The 14244-nt window shown below is 47.7% G+C and overlaps 2 protein-coding genes across 2 annotated transcripts; one reads left to right on the forward strand and one right to left on the reverse strand.

Annotated features, from left to right (window-relative positions):
- Window positions 1-176: 176 nt before the first annotated feature.
- Window positions 177-9381, reverse strand: LOC307201932 (tetraspanin-4-like). The gene is made up of 8 exons (XM_079951480.1): window positions 9223-9381; window positions 6617-6696; window positions 5696-5887; window positions 4911-4985; window positions 3890-3991; window positions 3396-3524; window positions 1471-1554; window positions 177-681 (listed from the first exon to the last, which is right to left on the reverse strand). The coding sequence occupies exons 2-8, from the start codon at window positions 6683-6685 to the stop codon at window positions 613-615; spliced, it is 720 nt and encodes a 239-aa protein (XP_079807606.1). The 5' UTR covers window positions 6686-6696; window positions 9223-9381; the 3' UTR covers window positions 177-612.
- Window positions 9382-10903: 1522 nt separating this feature from the next.
- LOC307201933 (DNA-directed RNA polymerases I, II, and III subunit RPABC5-like) lies at window positions 10904-13175 on the forward strand. Its single transcript, XM_079951481.1, has 3 exons — window positions 10904-11053; window positions 11902-12007; window positions 12811-13175. The coding sequence occupies exons 2-3, from the start codon at window positions 11913-11915 to the stop codon at window positions 12917-12919; spliced, it is 204 nt and encodes a 67-aa protein (XP_079807607.1). The 5' UTR covers window positions 10904-11053; window positions 11902-11912; the 3' UTR covers window positions 12920-13175.
- Window positions 13176-14244: the final 1069 nt, after the last annotated feature.

A 14244-nucleotide genomic window follows, 5' to 3' on the forward strand; every position in this document is an offset into this window, starting at 1 on the left:
ATATATTTTCCCTCTTCTGTTTATATCCCCCCTCCCTCAAAGGGGAGATCGCCTCATTCATAAAATCACTTGCCATTTGGGCTGATGGAGAGTTAGCAATGAAGAACTCTGAACAGCTGTCACTCTTCACCCCTAGCCCAAAATACAAATGTGCAGCAGGAAATAAATAGAGTGACTGAAAGGGATTAATTGCTTTATTGGTGCTTGGTATAGTTCTGTTATATACAAAAGCAACAAGATTGAAGGGCAAAGGGCGGGTAGGTGTCAGAATCACAATGTAAAATATAGGGGTGGGGTGGGGGATTATGTAGGCTAAGATGAAAGGAAATATAATCCCACTCTAGGCCTGAAAAGAGGTATGCACAATGAAAGATTTAGCAAAAAACGAGGTCCTTCAGAGGGAAGGAGGGGTATCTTCCTCTCCCAGCAGATATGGCAGGAGCCTAATGGCAGAAATGGTCTTTAGCAAAAGGCCTACGGCTCTCAAATAAGGAAGAAAGCGAAAGGGAGAGGAAGCAAGGGAAAGTGGGTGCCCTAAAGGAGCTAGGAATCCCCTTGGTGCTGCTTCTGAGCCACAAAGACGGAGGCATGAAGAATGTACTCGGATGGGACTCAGTCATAGTATTTCTCTGCCCGCCGCACCTGGCAGTACATCAGCATGGAGAAAACGATGCCCAAGACCTGGAGAGACATAAATCAGGTCAGACTGACAACAAAAATTGGGGGCAGAAGAGTCCCAGCCCAGCATGTCACTTCCTTACATTATTGGAATTAAGATGCTGCCTCCTGAACTCCCATCCTCGCTGCTGCCTCTAAAATGTAGGAATGCTGAGCATAAGGTCTCAGGTCCAACCACCCGGGATCTCCAAGCAGGGCTGTCTAAAAGGCTGGAAAGCTGCTGCCTGTCCGTGTAGACCAGGTGTAGCCAATGGGCTGCCCTCTAGATATTTTGGACTACAATTCCCATCACCTGTGACCTCTGGCCATGCTGCCTGGGGCTGATGGGAGTTCTAGTCCACAACTTCTAAAAGGCCCCATATTGGCTAACTCTGCATAGACTCTATTAAATGAGCCAATATCCTGGCTTCAGGCTTCCCAGTCACCTGCTTCTTGGCCCATTTTGTACAAACTGGAGGTGGCAGGGGCAGCTTCTATGTGGTCTTTTCCCAGTCAGGAAACCATCCTCCTGGACAGTGTTCTCTCCTAAAGGGGGATGCCTTTTGAAAGCACAGATTGCACCAGTTTACGTGTTGCTTCCAATTTATTTATTTACTCCCTGTGGGACCATGGCCAGTGTTGGAAAGAATTCCTGCCCTGGCTGCATCCTATTCTGTGGTCCCCTGCAGACAACCCCACCTTCTGTTCTTGTGTTGATGGTAATGGGTGGCACATGTGTTGTTGCACCAGAGCGGCCTCAGCAGTTACTCAGGTCAGGCGTGTCCCCTCCCATGGCTGTTCCTTCTTGCTCACCTGGACAACAATGATGCAGGCGGCAAAGATGCCCATGGCTGATATATTCTCTCCTAGCCAGCGTTTCACCTTCTCGTAACAGGGCTTTAGGGGAATAGAGCACAAAACAAACATGGTCACCAGAGAGCGCTGGCAAGAAGAGGCAGTGCCTCCGATCTGGGTTGATCACACTCCTGTGCACCGAAAAAATGTCGTCTTCCATTTAATCTAATGTTTATTTAACATGCAAGCTGTTTCTAGTAGGAACTCTGGATCATTTGTTCCATTGTGGAACTGCGCTTGCCATCAATCAGTTGAATATTTGGGTTGAGTATTAAACTGAATAGTCAGCCCAAATCAGCTCCTATAACTTAAAGTCTCCCCCCTTCTTATCCACTGGGCTGAAGTGAACAAGCCTTTCTTCTGCAACAGGAACCTTTGCCAGCAGGAGAGCTGCATTTTCTTCTTGGCAACTGGCTGGGAGCTGCAGGCTAGGATGGGTGAAGGAATGAAAGTAAATTCTACCACTGTACAGTAACTAGACTGGTTTCTGCACAGTCACCCCTCTCTGTCCTCCATCCAGACAAGCAACAGGCATTAGGAGAGTTCAAGGACATACTACAGTCAGGCAAAAACACTCTAGATACGAAGCAGCACCAGTGAGGGATGAAGCTGAGGAAAATTTCAACAGACAGATAGGCCTGGCAGGCTGCATTTGACCCTGAATTTCCCTGCCTCTGCTTTATGTGACAGCACTTCTCCTCGAAGAGGGCTATTACACACACACACACACCCCTCTCAGTATAAACAGAATAAACATACCCGGTTCCTTCAACTTTTCTTCCCAGGATTATTTTCCATGCAGCGGGTCATCTTCAGTGCTCTTTTCTGAACCTGTTCTAATTTGCCTATATTGTTAAAACTGCAGCAACCCAAGCTGGTAACTGGTCACACTAATAGGCTGACCGCCACTCTCCTTTTATGTAAGTCTTTTGAGAGTAAAATATATTGGGGAAGGGAGGAAGATAACTAAATAAAATTGGATGTATCCATACTACAGCCTGGACTAGGTGTTGTTGTTTCCCCCCCAATATATTTATAGCCTGCTTCTCATTAGCGACTTTTAAGTATAAACAACATGACGTTTTAAAAATCATAAAGCAGATATGCCATCCTGCTCAAAAAAAAGAGCAAGAAAATCTCACAGTTAAAAAGATGAGTTAAATTAACATGACAGCTTTGAGAAGCGGCATTAATGAAGCAAATCAAAGACATCGCTGCAGCCGTCACCAAAACTCAGTTGGGTTGAAACATCAAAAGAGGGGTGGTGGACTAGGATGCTTTCCTCAGGAAAAGCAATCCACAAAGGCCCTCTGTCTTATTGCATATTGCTAACAGCAAGAAGACACACAGAGTAGCTAGTCTTGAAATTTTGGGGGGCTTCATAAAAGTCATGTGCTGGTCTGTAGACCACCAAAGACTAGGAACCCCTTCCCCTTCTGGTTTCATCATTCCCTCCTTCCTGAGACAGCTTAAGATTTAATGCACAAAATGTTAAAAACAGAGAAGTCTCAGCACCTCCTTGAGTGACAGTTCTCAGGATTCACTGGGATAAGCCATGAAGTTACAACAGCACACAAGTAATTTTGAGTGTGTTGTATAGTCAGAGTGGGAGGTGAGAACCTACGGTCAAAAGCCAGAAGCTGATACATTTGTCGCAGGACAGAGTGTCAAAGGCCCTCTCAACCTCAACAGCTCCGAGAAAGAGGTCTGCTGGAGGGATTTAGTGCAGGCCAGCCTTGGTAATCGGACCCTGCATTTAGCCATTTGCCACTTGCTCAGGACACAAGCATTCCTGGAGGGGGGGTCAGTGGACAACCCAATGTGGAACCCACAGCCGTAGGGGATTCTCTGTTCCTTGAGGGCAACTCCTGCTGCCGTCTCACCTCCTTCCACCAGCTGGCGCTGTCCACTTGGCAGATGTCACTTTGCTGCAAGCAGCAGGATTCCGGAACCCACGTTCTGTTGCGGACCTCAAACCAGTCTGTGTAGTTCTGCACCCCACAACAGCGAAACTGGGAAGCAAGGGGAGAAATCAGTCTCACACGGGGCGGGGGGGGGGGGCCTCTTCCAAAATGGGATGAGGATGCTTAAAGTGGGGAAAATCTCCCTGGCTGTTTCTTAGCTCTCAAAATTTGTTCCAGATGACCTGTTTGTGGGCAGATTAGATGGCAATGCATGATGCAAGCCCCATCACATACTTCCTACTACCTTTCCCCCACCTCTTTCTTGCAAAAAAATCCCAATCTATTAGGGAAGTGGGTTTGTTGCACAAGAACTCAAAATCAGCTTTAGTTGAGCAGCCTGGATTTGCTAGGATGTGGCTGATGACCATTTGGAAGTACTGTAAACTGTGTGTGTGTGTGTGTGTAACACTCACCTCATTCTGCACAACGTCCCATGCTCTGGTTAAGCCCACATTTCCCTCTGTCTCATACAGCTGAAGTCCTTCCTTTAGATTGGACTGGGCATATCTATCAAACTAGAGAAAGGACAAAATAAGCAGACCCAATGGACCACCAGCACTTGTGTGTGTGATGGTAAGAGTGATGCAGAGACTAGATTATGACTTCGACTTCATGGGGCAAGCACAGCCCTCATGGTGCTTATTCAAAGTTGGATGGAAACCCTGCCCTGCCATTTTTCTTCTGAACTTCTCCAAACTGGAGGAGTATCGGGAAACCCTCCGATGTTCAAGTTAGGGGTGGAGACTTTGCCAAGTAGTTCACTCCAACAGTCTGAAGTCCAGCCCCCACTCTTTTTTAAAACTCCCTTCTCTTTTCCCTCACTTCCTAATTCCGTGGGTTCCAGACCTCTTTCTGGAAGATACCACCCTAAATGAAATGGTGCAATATTCCAAATTCCAAGGACGAATTAAAACCTGCTATCTTAAGAAAGCATGTAACTCAAATAACTTTATCCACTATGCAACTGTTCCGTATACATGATACAAGCAAACTCAATGTCTGAGTGTGGCTCCTAATGTAGCCAAAAATGGCACCATCCATTAACAAGTGGGAAAGTATCAGCAGGCTTGGCAGACCCCAAAGTTTGAAGAAGTATATGGGGTGTGGCGGGGAGGTGCAGGATGATGATTCATGAGGTCTATACAATGGGCTCTTTCCTCATTCCACAAGAATTGGGACAGGCTCATGGTTTGAATCAGTTTCCTCTCTGCATACACATCTGTTAAGAGCACGGGTGCTACAGGGAGCTGCCAGTATTATAATGGCATCTTTAAGTAAACTATCTTGTATCAGAGTGTGCACTCAGCAGTGGCAAGGGGCGGGGGCTGCACTGCAGGCCTGTGATGGCTGAATGTGGCCTGCAGACTGCAGGTTGCCCAAATGAACTGGATCTCACCATCCTCATTCTACATACGGGGTGAGGAAGGTCCTTACCTTGTCCCTACAGGTGACAAAAACCAGCAACCCAACCAGCTCCAGCAGGAAGAGGGTGGAGAGGACCAGGAAGAACTAGGGAAGAGATATACCCAAATCAGCAATTACAGGGAGAAGGAGAAAGCCTCATACAACACAGTTTTGTGTTTACAGATATGTGCATCTCTGAAAAAAGTGTGGCCCCACTTCCGCACTCCCCCCCCCCCCCGCTCCATACTTGATTGCATAGGATCACATACATGCAATCAGGCCCTCTGGTTCAACTAACCCTGCAAGCCCTCCTTCCTCCCAGCCACCCACAGTTGAATGAATAGCACACGTTGCCGCCTCAAGCAGAGATCACTGGCATGGCTGAAAGATACATGCGGAACCCACAGCTCTGCATCGCTCAAGCCAGCCAGCCAAGTCACAATCAGGAAGAAAAGTTGAAAACAACAACATATCTAAAGCAAGATGTCCCACAAGCGAAGGTATGTTACTGCTCCCAATAGTTTTATGCACAGAAAAATGCACCTCTTGGACCCCATCTTGTCCACAGCATCTCAGAAATTCACTTTTCTGCTTCCTACTGATGACTGCACTCTGCCTATGCTCCAAAGCAGGGCTGAGCATTCTTGCATTTAACATAGGTTCTGTAGAGAAACTGTGCTTTGAATTAAGCCATTTCTCTGCCGGGCACCTTCTCCTACTGAAGATCTCATTAGACACCTCTGCACCAATTTAATCCGAATCTCTTACACTCACCCCCTCCCCAATGTAACACCCAGTGGAGAGATGCCTCTTACCGTCAGCAGGAGGCAGCGGTGCTCTGTGGCCGCCCCCAAGCATCCGAGGAAGCCCACAACCATGATGATGGCTCCAGTCGCCATGAAAAGCCCCGCTGCCGACAGAGACGGGAACGAGAACGACAAGGTGGCAAAGCGGCCCTGGGTCACAGCCAGCCATACGCCCACGCCAAGCACCCCACAGCCGCCAAGCTACGGGGAGAGAAGGCAAGCTATATCACTGTTCGGGGACACATGCCAGGCATGTAGAATCACTAGAGGAGGGTGAAGATCAAGGCTAGTGAGGGGTGTGGCTTGGGCAGAGTCCTGAGGGTCAAGTAGAGAGGTCTGGAGAGATGTGCATGACCTGAGGTTCCCCACCTCTGATGGTACCACCTCCCCCCACCTCCATCCAGGATGCTGTTGTGGAAGAGATCATCGGCTGAGTCTCCACTCACCAGCCGCAAAAGCTCTCAGTTCAGCCCCTTCCCACAAACAAGACCTAGTTCCTCCTGACTCCCAATCCTGTGCCAAGTTTTTATTGGAACAAATAAAGCAGCTGTCAACATTCTGTTGCTGACACCCCCTTGCCCATTACAATGCCGATGAAACTTCTGTGACATCACAAGCGGTTCAACCAATAGTGGAGAGCGGGGTCTCTCAGGCAGTCTACAGGCAGATTTTTGGTTTGCTATAAAATGACAGCGTTTTAACACACAGATGCACTTTCCCTCTTGTTCATTCTTACAAACCTGTAGGGCAACTTGTTACTTATTTATTAAAAGAGAAATGTCCTGCCGTGAATAACAGGCCCATAAGCCCTTCCCACTAATCCTGGGAGTCCCCAGGTCAGATGTAGACAGAAAGGCTATCCGATGAAGATTTTTTTGACTTTCACACAACCTTGTCTGAGGGGAGGTGCACAGACCCAATGCAACTCACCCAGAAGATGAGGTTGAAGACGAACATCTTCACTTTAACGCACAGCAAGCAGCCGCGGCTGACCCCCATGGTGGATGTGTCTGGAAAGGGGGGGGGCAAACGAAAACAACATGCTGTGATTCTGGAACGTTCATATATGAGCATTTACAATACAGTTGGAAGAAATTCATAGGCAATCCTGGTCCCCTATGAAAACAATGAAGTGACGTATCCAAAGCTGTCCATGCAATAGGATTCTATCCTCCTCTTGTCTCCCTCACAGCTTCCTCCCCTTCCCCTAATTTGCTTTGTGGGGCTTGGGACTGCAAGGGAGCTAGAGAGAGGAGGAGAGGGAAGGTGTAAAAGTCTGCTGGGATCCCACAAGCAATTTATTGGGGTTTTTATTCCCTTTAAATTCAAATAATAATAAAAATTAAGAGGGAGAACTATGTATGCCACCTTGATCCCCTTGGAGGGGTGATAGGATACAACTGTTATAATTAAGAACTACTAAGGTGGTGTTACTCAGTGTCACTCACACAATATGAAATAAAATGAAGTCTCTCTCACTGAAAAAATTCAGAGAAACGGCCGTCCCCCCCCCCCCCCCGTGCCACTTCAGCCAAACTGTGATTAGGCTAATCTATATGAAAGGAAGCCTTTCCTCAGACAAAAACGAGCATTTCAGAGTTGGGAGACTCCAAACGAACAGGCCGAGGTAAAATTCCTAGGCCTAACTGGGAGGATGGGCAGGTCAAGGCCTGGTTAGCATTAGAAATGGTTTTGTGGATTCTACATAAAGTTTAAAGACCGTCTCTTGGAAATACTGAAAATTTTAAATGCTCACCCCCCTATTTAATCAAAGCAAACAAGTTGGTGGCTATGGCCTTCAGGCCTGGCACATTGGTTTGTACAATTTTGTACAAATTTTTGTTTATCTTATTCAAAAAGCAAAGGGTGGCTAAAGGACTCTCACCAATTGCATCCTGGCAACCCCTCTGTGAGGTAGGCTGGGCTAAGTTCTGGCCAAAATTTCATGGCTGAGATGGGATTTGAACTCGGGTCTCTCCCTGAAGTCTAACCACTACACAGTCCTGTCTCACTATGGCTTCTAAAGTGTGCAGAATCAGTAGGCTGGTCAGAAATAAAGATGCTTCTGGACGATGATTAGACATAGTTTTGAATTTTTGCGGGGCTGGGCATAGGAGCAATGGCCCCTTATGTCCTTTCTATATCATGCCAGTAGCAAGGGAACTGTGTATTCAGGCAGAACTGAGGGGAGTTTGAATTCAAGCAGCTCCCTAACAGCCAAAAAAAGTTGAGAGGCCTATCAAGAGAATGGCAAAATCTTCCCCACAAACACAAACAACCTTAAATCGTAACCTCTGGACATCTGGAGGGAGTTATTTTTGGTTCCCAATGTTCATATGCTCTGCTTTTTAAAAAGAACAATGCTGTATTTATGTACTTTTAACTTTAAAGGTTTGCCTGTTTCCTACCTCCTCTTGAAAATTACTGCAATAAAAAATACGAATGCGGTCAAGCTTGGGAACCGTTTTATTATTATTTTTTTGTCCCATTTAAATGGAGAGCGTACCATGTTTTAAGTATCAAAACAACTAAGAGTATAACACTGTTTAATTTTATTTTTTAGGAAAATAACTGTAAATACATAAAACATTGATTTATCCCCTTCAGACGAAGCGGCTAAGGAAGTGGTGGGAAAGCAGGTAAATTATCTGATTTAGGGAAAGCTAAATAAATAAACAACAAACGAACTGGGGGTGGGAAAGTCCCCATGTCCAGGCCCAGATTACAGATTTCCTGTAGGGCAACACATCTCCTGCTATCATGTGTGCTGAAGATGAAGGTACATGAAGGGGAGAAAGAAGACGGGCAATGTTTATCCCCAGACCACGTAAAAAGCAATTGCCAAGTTTTCCTTAGTCAAACGCTCCCCACCCTGTAGGTCTTTCCTGCTAAAGCTACCCCACCCCACCCTTACCCTCATTCCTTGCCTTTTTGCCACTCGACAGAGTTCCTTTTCCATTTTTTCAGCAAAACCCATTCTGTAGAAATAAAACATAACCCACATTCCAGACCCACCTTCCCAATTCACGATCCAAACCTCCCCACCCGCCACCGTTCTGGATTTAACAAGAATGTTAAATTCCAGGATCTGAACTGGTCGAAAATATATTCCTTACAGTAAAATAACCCATAAAATTGTGATGGGCTTTTAAAACGCACACCCATTCCCGCTCTCCCTTAAATTATTTCCCTAAAGGGGGGGGGGACGAAATGGGAGAAAAGCAAAATAACATGAAAGGAGCCTTTAGATCTCTTTCTTTCGTCTTTCTTTCAACAAAGTACCAATACCTCTGGAGGAAAGTAACTAACTACAGCTGCCAAATTTCTCCCTGCCCCCCTGATCTTGCAGTAAGAGGCTTTGGGGTGGGCAGAATTAGTTCTATGGGACCCAGAAAAATATTGCAATACAGCAGAAATCATCCCCTCCCCCCAAGGAGGGAGTCTCCTCGGGCTTTTTATACCCATCAAAATATCCCTGGTTCGACACATCCCTCCCCCCCCCCCCAATTATAAATACATTTCCGTGCGCCCCTCACCTTGATCTCGGGGCAGGAGACTTTGGGGCGGGAGCGTGGATTTGGGGCGGGAGCCCCCTCCCAGACACCTAGACCTCTTCCAAGTTGCTTGTCCTCTGATGGGATGCAGGATGGAAAGGGAGGGGGAGCAAATTCCAGCACGGGACAGGGGGAAGGAAATGGGAGGGGAGAAAGGGGGGCAGTAATGTGGGGCGTGTTTGAGACTATGGGGAGGAGTCCAGGGGGCTCTGGGAGGGAAACGGGTTTCTATTCGAGACAAAGACGTCCAGTCGGATTCGAACCCCCGTTCTTGTTTAAACAATCCCCCTCCCCCGCAAAAAAGGACAATGAAAAGCGACTCAGTTGTACCGCATTAACATCAGAAGCGTGTGGCTCAGGATTCTGTTCCATTCCTGTCTCGGTACCGCAAGTCCTATTGGACTCAATGAGACTTACTTCGGAGTAGATTTGTATGGAATTGGAGAATAACTTCTCTTTCTGCTTTCCAGACGTTTCCAAATTATGCCCCCGCGGAAGGGAGGGAGTTAAAACACGTTTGCAGAGACTGGATCTCAGGGTTCTGGGTTCCATCCCCACGTTGGGCAAAAAGATTCCTGCATTGCAAGGGGGATAAGCTAGATGACCCTCCGTGTCCCTCCCAAGTTTACAATTCTAAGTAAACGCCAACACAGGCTGCACGTGACAGCCTCAGATTTCCAACTCTGCTCAAAGCACTACCGAGAGCACCTCCTGTTGTGCAGGAGTAGTTTGCTCTGAGAGCAACTTCGGGAGTAAAGTACTTCGCTTCTGTACCTTCCACATTGCCAGCTTCCAAGTGGGTGTTTATTGTGGGTTTTGTGCTCCCCGTGCACACGGGTTTTCTCCAGCAGCGGTCACACGTCAAAATTCCAGCCCACCTCCATTCAATCCCGATTCACCCTTTCCACTGCCTGCACACCACAGGCGTTTAAAGAACAGTCTCTCCTTCAAAAGAATTCTGGGAGCCGTAGTTTGTTACGGGTGCTGGGAATTGTAGCGATGAGAGGGGTAAACTACAGTTCCCAGGTTTGTTTGGAGGAAGCCGTGCGCTTTGCAGTATGAAGACCGGCTTGCCATATGAAGACCCCCGTGTGGAAGACAGAACGTTTATTGTCAAATAGCAGATGCGGGGAGCGGGGGCACAGCAAAGTAACGGGGCAGCGCTCCGGATTTCACAAGAGAGGACCTTTACCTCGGAATAAACCCCTGTTTGAGATGGTGGCTGTTATCAACCCCCCTGTATATATAAATATTCTACAATCTTTACAACAACCCTGTAAGGCAGGCCAGGTATCATTATCTCGGGGAGAGAGAATGCGCATCACTCTCAAAAATTTAAACCGCATACGCAAAAATTCCAAATTTGGGGGGCAAATGCCTTTATTTGCGCCAAGCAAAATGTATGAAATTAGCAAGCAAACTTCCGAGTTCTCCAGAATTCTTCCTCAGGCGGGATGTTACACAAAGAAAGAAAGAAAGAAAGAAAGAAAGAAAGAAAGAAAGAAAGAAAGGGGCGGAGAGAAAGAAAAAAAACTTGGATAAAAGCAAAGATCCCGAGGATGTTATAACAACAAGATGACCCTCTTGCAGATCGATGCCGCTTACGTATAAGTGGAAGAAATTTGGGCTCCGCTAGGAAGGGGCGGCGTCGCCGTCGGGGCTCCTCCTCCTGCTGCTGCTGCAGCTGCTGCCGCGGCGACGCTTGTGTCTCCCTCTTGCGGGCAGCGGAAGAAGCCAGCCCTCGGCCTCCCTGCTGCGCCAGAACCACGAGGGACCCCCGGGAGAGAGGAAGGCGGCCGAGGCCGAGGGGAAGGTGGGGAGCAGCGGGGAGAAGGAGAAGGGTCGGCCGGGGAGGAGGGAGAGGGGGAAAGATGGCCAATGGGAAGGGAGGGAGGTCTGGGGAGCGCCGAGCTGGCGGGAGAAGGCCGGGAGAAAGTGGATGTGTGGGGCCGGGGAGTGAGAGATCCGGGGAGGGCGAGGGCCGCCCCCACTTCCCGAAGGTGGAAGCAGGAATGGGGGAAGCGCTTAGGGGAGCGGAAGGCTGTTCGGGACGGCTCCAAAGGCACGAGAGGCAGAGATTCACCCGGTGAAGCTTGTAGAGAGAGTGGGGAAGACGCAGTAACAGAGGGAAGCAGCACCTGTTGAATTTCAGCCTTCCCTGAAGCTGTTTACAAGCGTAAAAGCCGGGGGTGAGGGCGTGGCCTTAACCTAAGAGGTGTGGGTCCCCCCCCCCGCCGATCGCCTTTGCAGCAAGAGTAGTTAACCCGTGGCTGGATGATGATGATGGGGGGGGGGGGGTCCTACGGCTTCCATCACCTCTGGCCATTGGCCAGGCCAGCTGGGGTTGGTGGGAGCTGAAGTCCCCCACAATAAAATATTTGAGGGGCCGGGCGCCCCCAAAGTTGATGAGTACTGTATTCCCATTCAAACGGTGTGGCTGCACTTCATCGTGTGATCAGTTATGTGGGGGCGGGACTTACCTGGACCCCCGCAATATTTTATTGAAGTTGGGGGCCCCTGCTGTAAACTAATGTTAACGGAGAAATTCCTGCAACACTAAGAGTATCTAGGTAGCCCAGGAAGGTTTGGTGGGAAGAGAGGAAGCCTGGGTGACTTGCCCCTCTCCCTGTTTCTCCCTCCCCAAAATATATTCCTTTTTAGGCCACCTCACAATGATCATCCCAGTTCGGTGCTTCACCTGCGGGAAAGTCGTGGGCAACAAGTGGGAAGCCTACCTGGGCCTCTTGCAGGCGGAATACACAGAAGGGTGAGTCCACAGGTTTGCCTCTTTGCTGTATCTTCTAGGATTTCTGCCTTGTCTTTCTCTGTTGACCTGCTGAAGCAGGCCAAAGGCGCATCTAGCCCCCCATCCTGTTATCACAGATAATAATAACTTTTACTACACGACTTTTTTGGATGAAAACGTTTAGTATACCTGTAACGTTTTAATGGTCTGCTTTCCCCCATCTCTGTAAATGGCTTCTGGACTCCTTCCAGTTGTTGTTGTTATTGTTGTTTTATTTGTATCCCACCCATCTGACTGGGTTGTCACAGCCACTCTGGGCGACTTCCAGCATATACCGTATTTTTCGCTCTATGAGACGCATCAGACTACAAGACGCATTTAGCTTTTGGAGGAGGAAAACAAGAAAAAAAAAATCTGAATCTCAGAAGCCAGAACAGCAAGAGGGATCGCTGCGCAGTGAAAGTAGCAATCCCTCTTGCTGTTCTGGCTTCTGGGATAGCTGTGCAGCCTGCATTCGCTCCATAAGACGCACACACATTTCCCCTTACTTTTTAGGAGGGAAAAAGTGAGTCTTATGTAGCAAAAAATACAGTAATAAAACATTACACATTTCCCTATACAGGGCTGCTGCCCTCAGAGTGCGGGATAAATTGGATAAAACTGGCTCTACACTGGACACGGGTATTTATCTGTCTCCAATCCAGAGCAGGCCACTGATCAAAGGCGCAGGAGCAGAGGGCCACAGAAAGGTTGGCAATCCGAGTCAGGAGAAAGGGAGAGAAAATCCAGAGACCACCCACTCATTTTTCCGTTCCCTCTCTCAGGGATGCGTTGGATGCCCTTGGCCTGAAGCGCTACTGCTGTCGGAGAATGCTCCTATCACACGTGGATTTGATTGAAAAGTTGCTGAACTATGCACCCCTGGAGAAGTAGTAGCGTTGGCACCCTGGAACAGAGCCACAATGAGGCTGGAAGACACCACACCCCCGTGGATAGATATAGATAGATAGATAGATAGATAGATAGATAGATAGATAGTCTGTCTTCAGATTATATCTAAACCAGGCACCTCCCACTGGAGGGTGCTGTTGTGCAATGGAAGGATTCTGTCTCATTCTGTGATGTGCAATAAAGAACATGGTGCATAGGAGCACATGTGCTGTGTTCCCAAAAGAATGATACACACAAATTTACTCTTGTGTTGTTTTCCGTGGGGTTTTTGGGGTGGGGTGGGGTTGAGCAAAATGATCTTTGGTATTTTGTGAAATATGCTTGTAGAGTAGATTTTACTTTTGATTTTGTCTTCAATGCTGCCTTCCTCAGGATTTTTATTTTGAATGAAAGGAGAAACATACTTCATTATGTTTGGAGTGGTTTATGCAGCCTTGTTTCCCCGCATATAGGCTTGCCCAGCTTTTTGGAACAATCTTGTGAGATTTGATTAGAACTAGTGTTAAATCAGAACAGACAGTACTCTGAACAGCAAATTATTGAAGCAGGCTTTCCAACAGAACATAGAGAGAATGATTTCAGGAGACGTGCCCTTCCAAGAACCATGGGTCCCAGATTTCCTCAGAAGCACCGTTCTCCTTAAAAACAAGAATGCCCCCGAGATTACAGGAGCCAAGATTTACAGGCCCCAGGAACATAATACACACAACCCCTTCTTGTGCGGTTCAAGAGGTTGCAAATGTTTTACTCAGGGTCTGTGTTGCTTTTTGGAGAGGCACAGCAGTCTGGTGTCTTTAGGATATATAGTTTATTTAAACATATATGCAAACTGTGGCTACTGTGAACCCAGTGTTGATTGCACAGAATTATGGATGTATGGCACACAACTGATTTAATTGGACTTCATGCATGCTAACTAAAGGATTAGCAGGGACCAGCTACCACCTCCAAGGAAATTGGCTTTGACGCCACCAAACTTCAAACAAATTTTGGTCTCTTGAATGTATGGACCCCACTTTAGGGCAGGCAGTAGCTCAGAACTTGCCGGTGTGACAGCCAAGGCTGCCAGTGTGCCTCCAAGTACCTCTTACAACACCTGCAAAAGGGATCAGTGAATACCCCCTCAAAAACCGATACGAGAGGCTGTTTGCTGTTCCTGCTCAGTTTGTGTTTCCACCGACATAGCCTTTCCTCCACCTGCGTTTCGTTGGCTGCAAGAACGGGACACCGGCCCTCGCCTCCATTTTGTTCCCGTCTCTTAAATGTGGCAGCCATTTTGTGTTCTCCCCATAACCATTTTGTGACTG

Source organism: Podarcis cretensis (assembly GCF_951804945.1).
Source record: "Podarcis cretensis genome assembly, chromosome: 13".
In the NCBI taxonomy this organism is placed as follows: domain Eukaryota; kingdom Metazoa; phylum Chordata; class Lepidosauria; order Squamata; family Lacertidae; genus Podarcis; species Podarcis cretensis.

Coding starts and splice junctions, on each gene's coding strand:
- LOC307201932 (XM_079951480.1), bottom strand. CDS start 6,685: ATGGGGGTCAGCCGCGGCTGCTTGCTGTGCGTTAAAGTGAAGATGTTC. Junction 3,525..3,889: donor GGGACGTTGTGCAGAATGAG/GTGAGTGTTACA, acceptor CTTGCTTCCCAG/TTTCGCTGTTGTGGGGTGCA. Junction 1,555..3,395: donor GCGCCAGCTGGTGGAAGGAG/GTGAGACGGCAG, acceptor ATTCCCCTAAAG/CCCTGTTACGAGAAGGTGAA.
- LOC307201933 (XM_079951481.1), top strand. CDS start 11,913: ATGATCATCCCAGTTCGGTGCTTCACCTGCGGGAAAGTCGTGGGCAAC. Junction 12,008..12,810: donor CAGGCGGAATACACAGAAGG/GTGAGTCCACAG, acceptor TCCCTCTCTCAG/GGATGCGTTGGATGCCCTTG.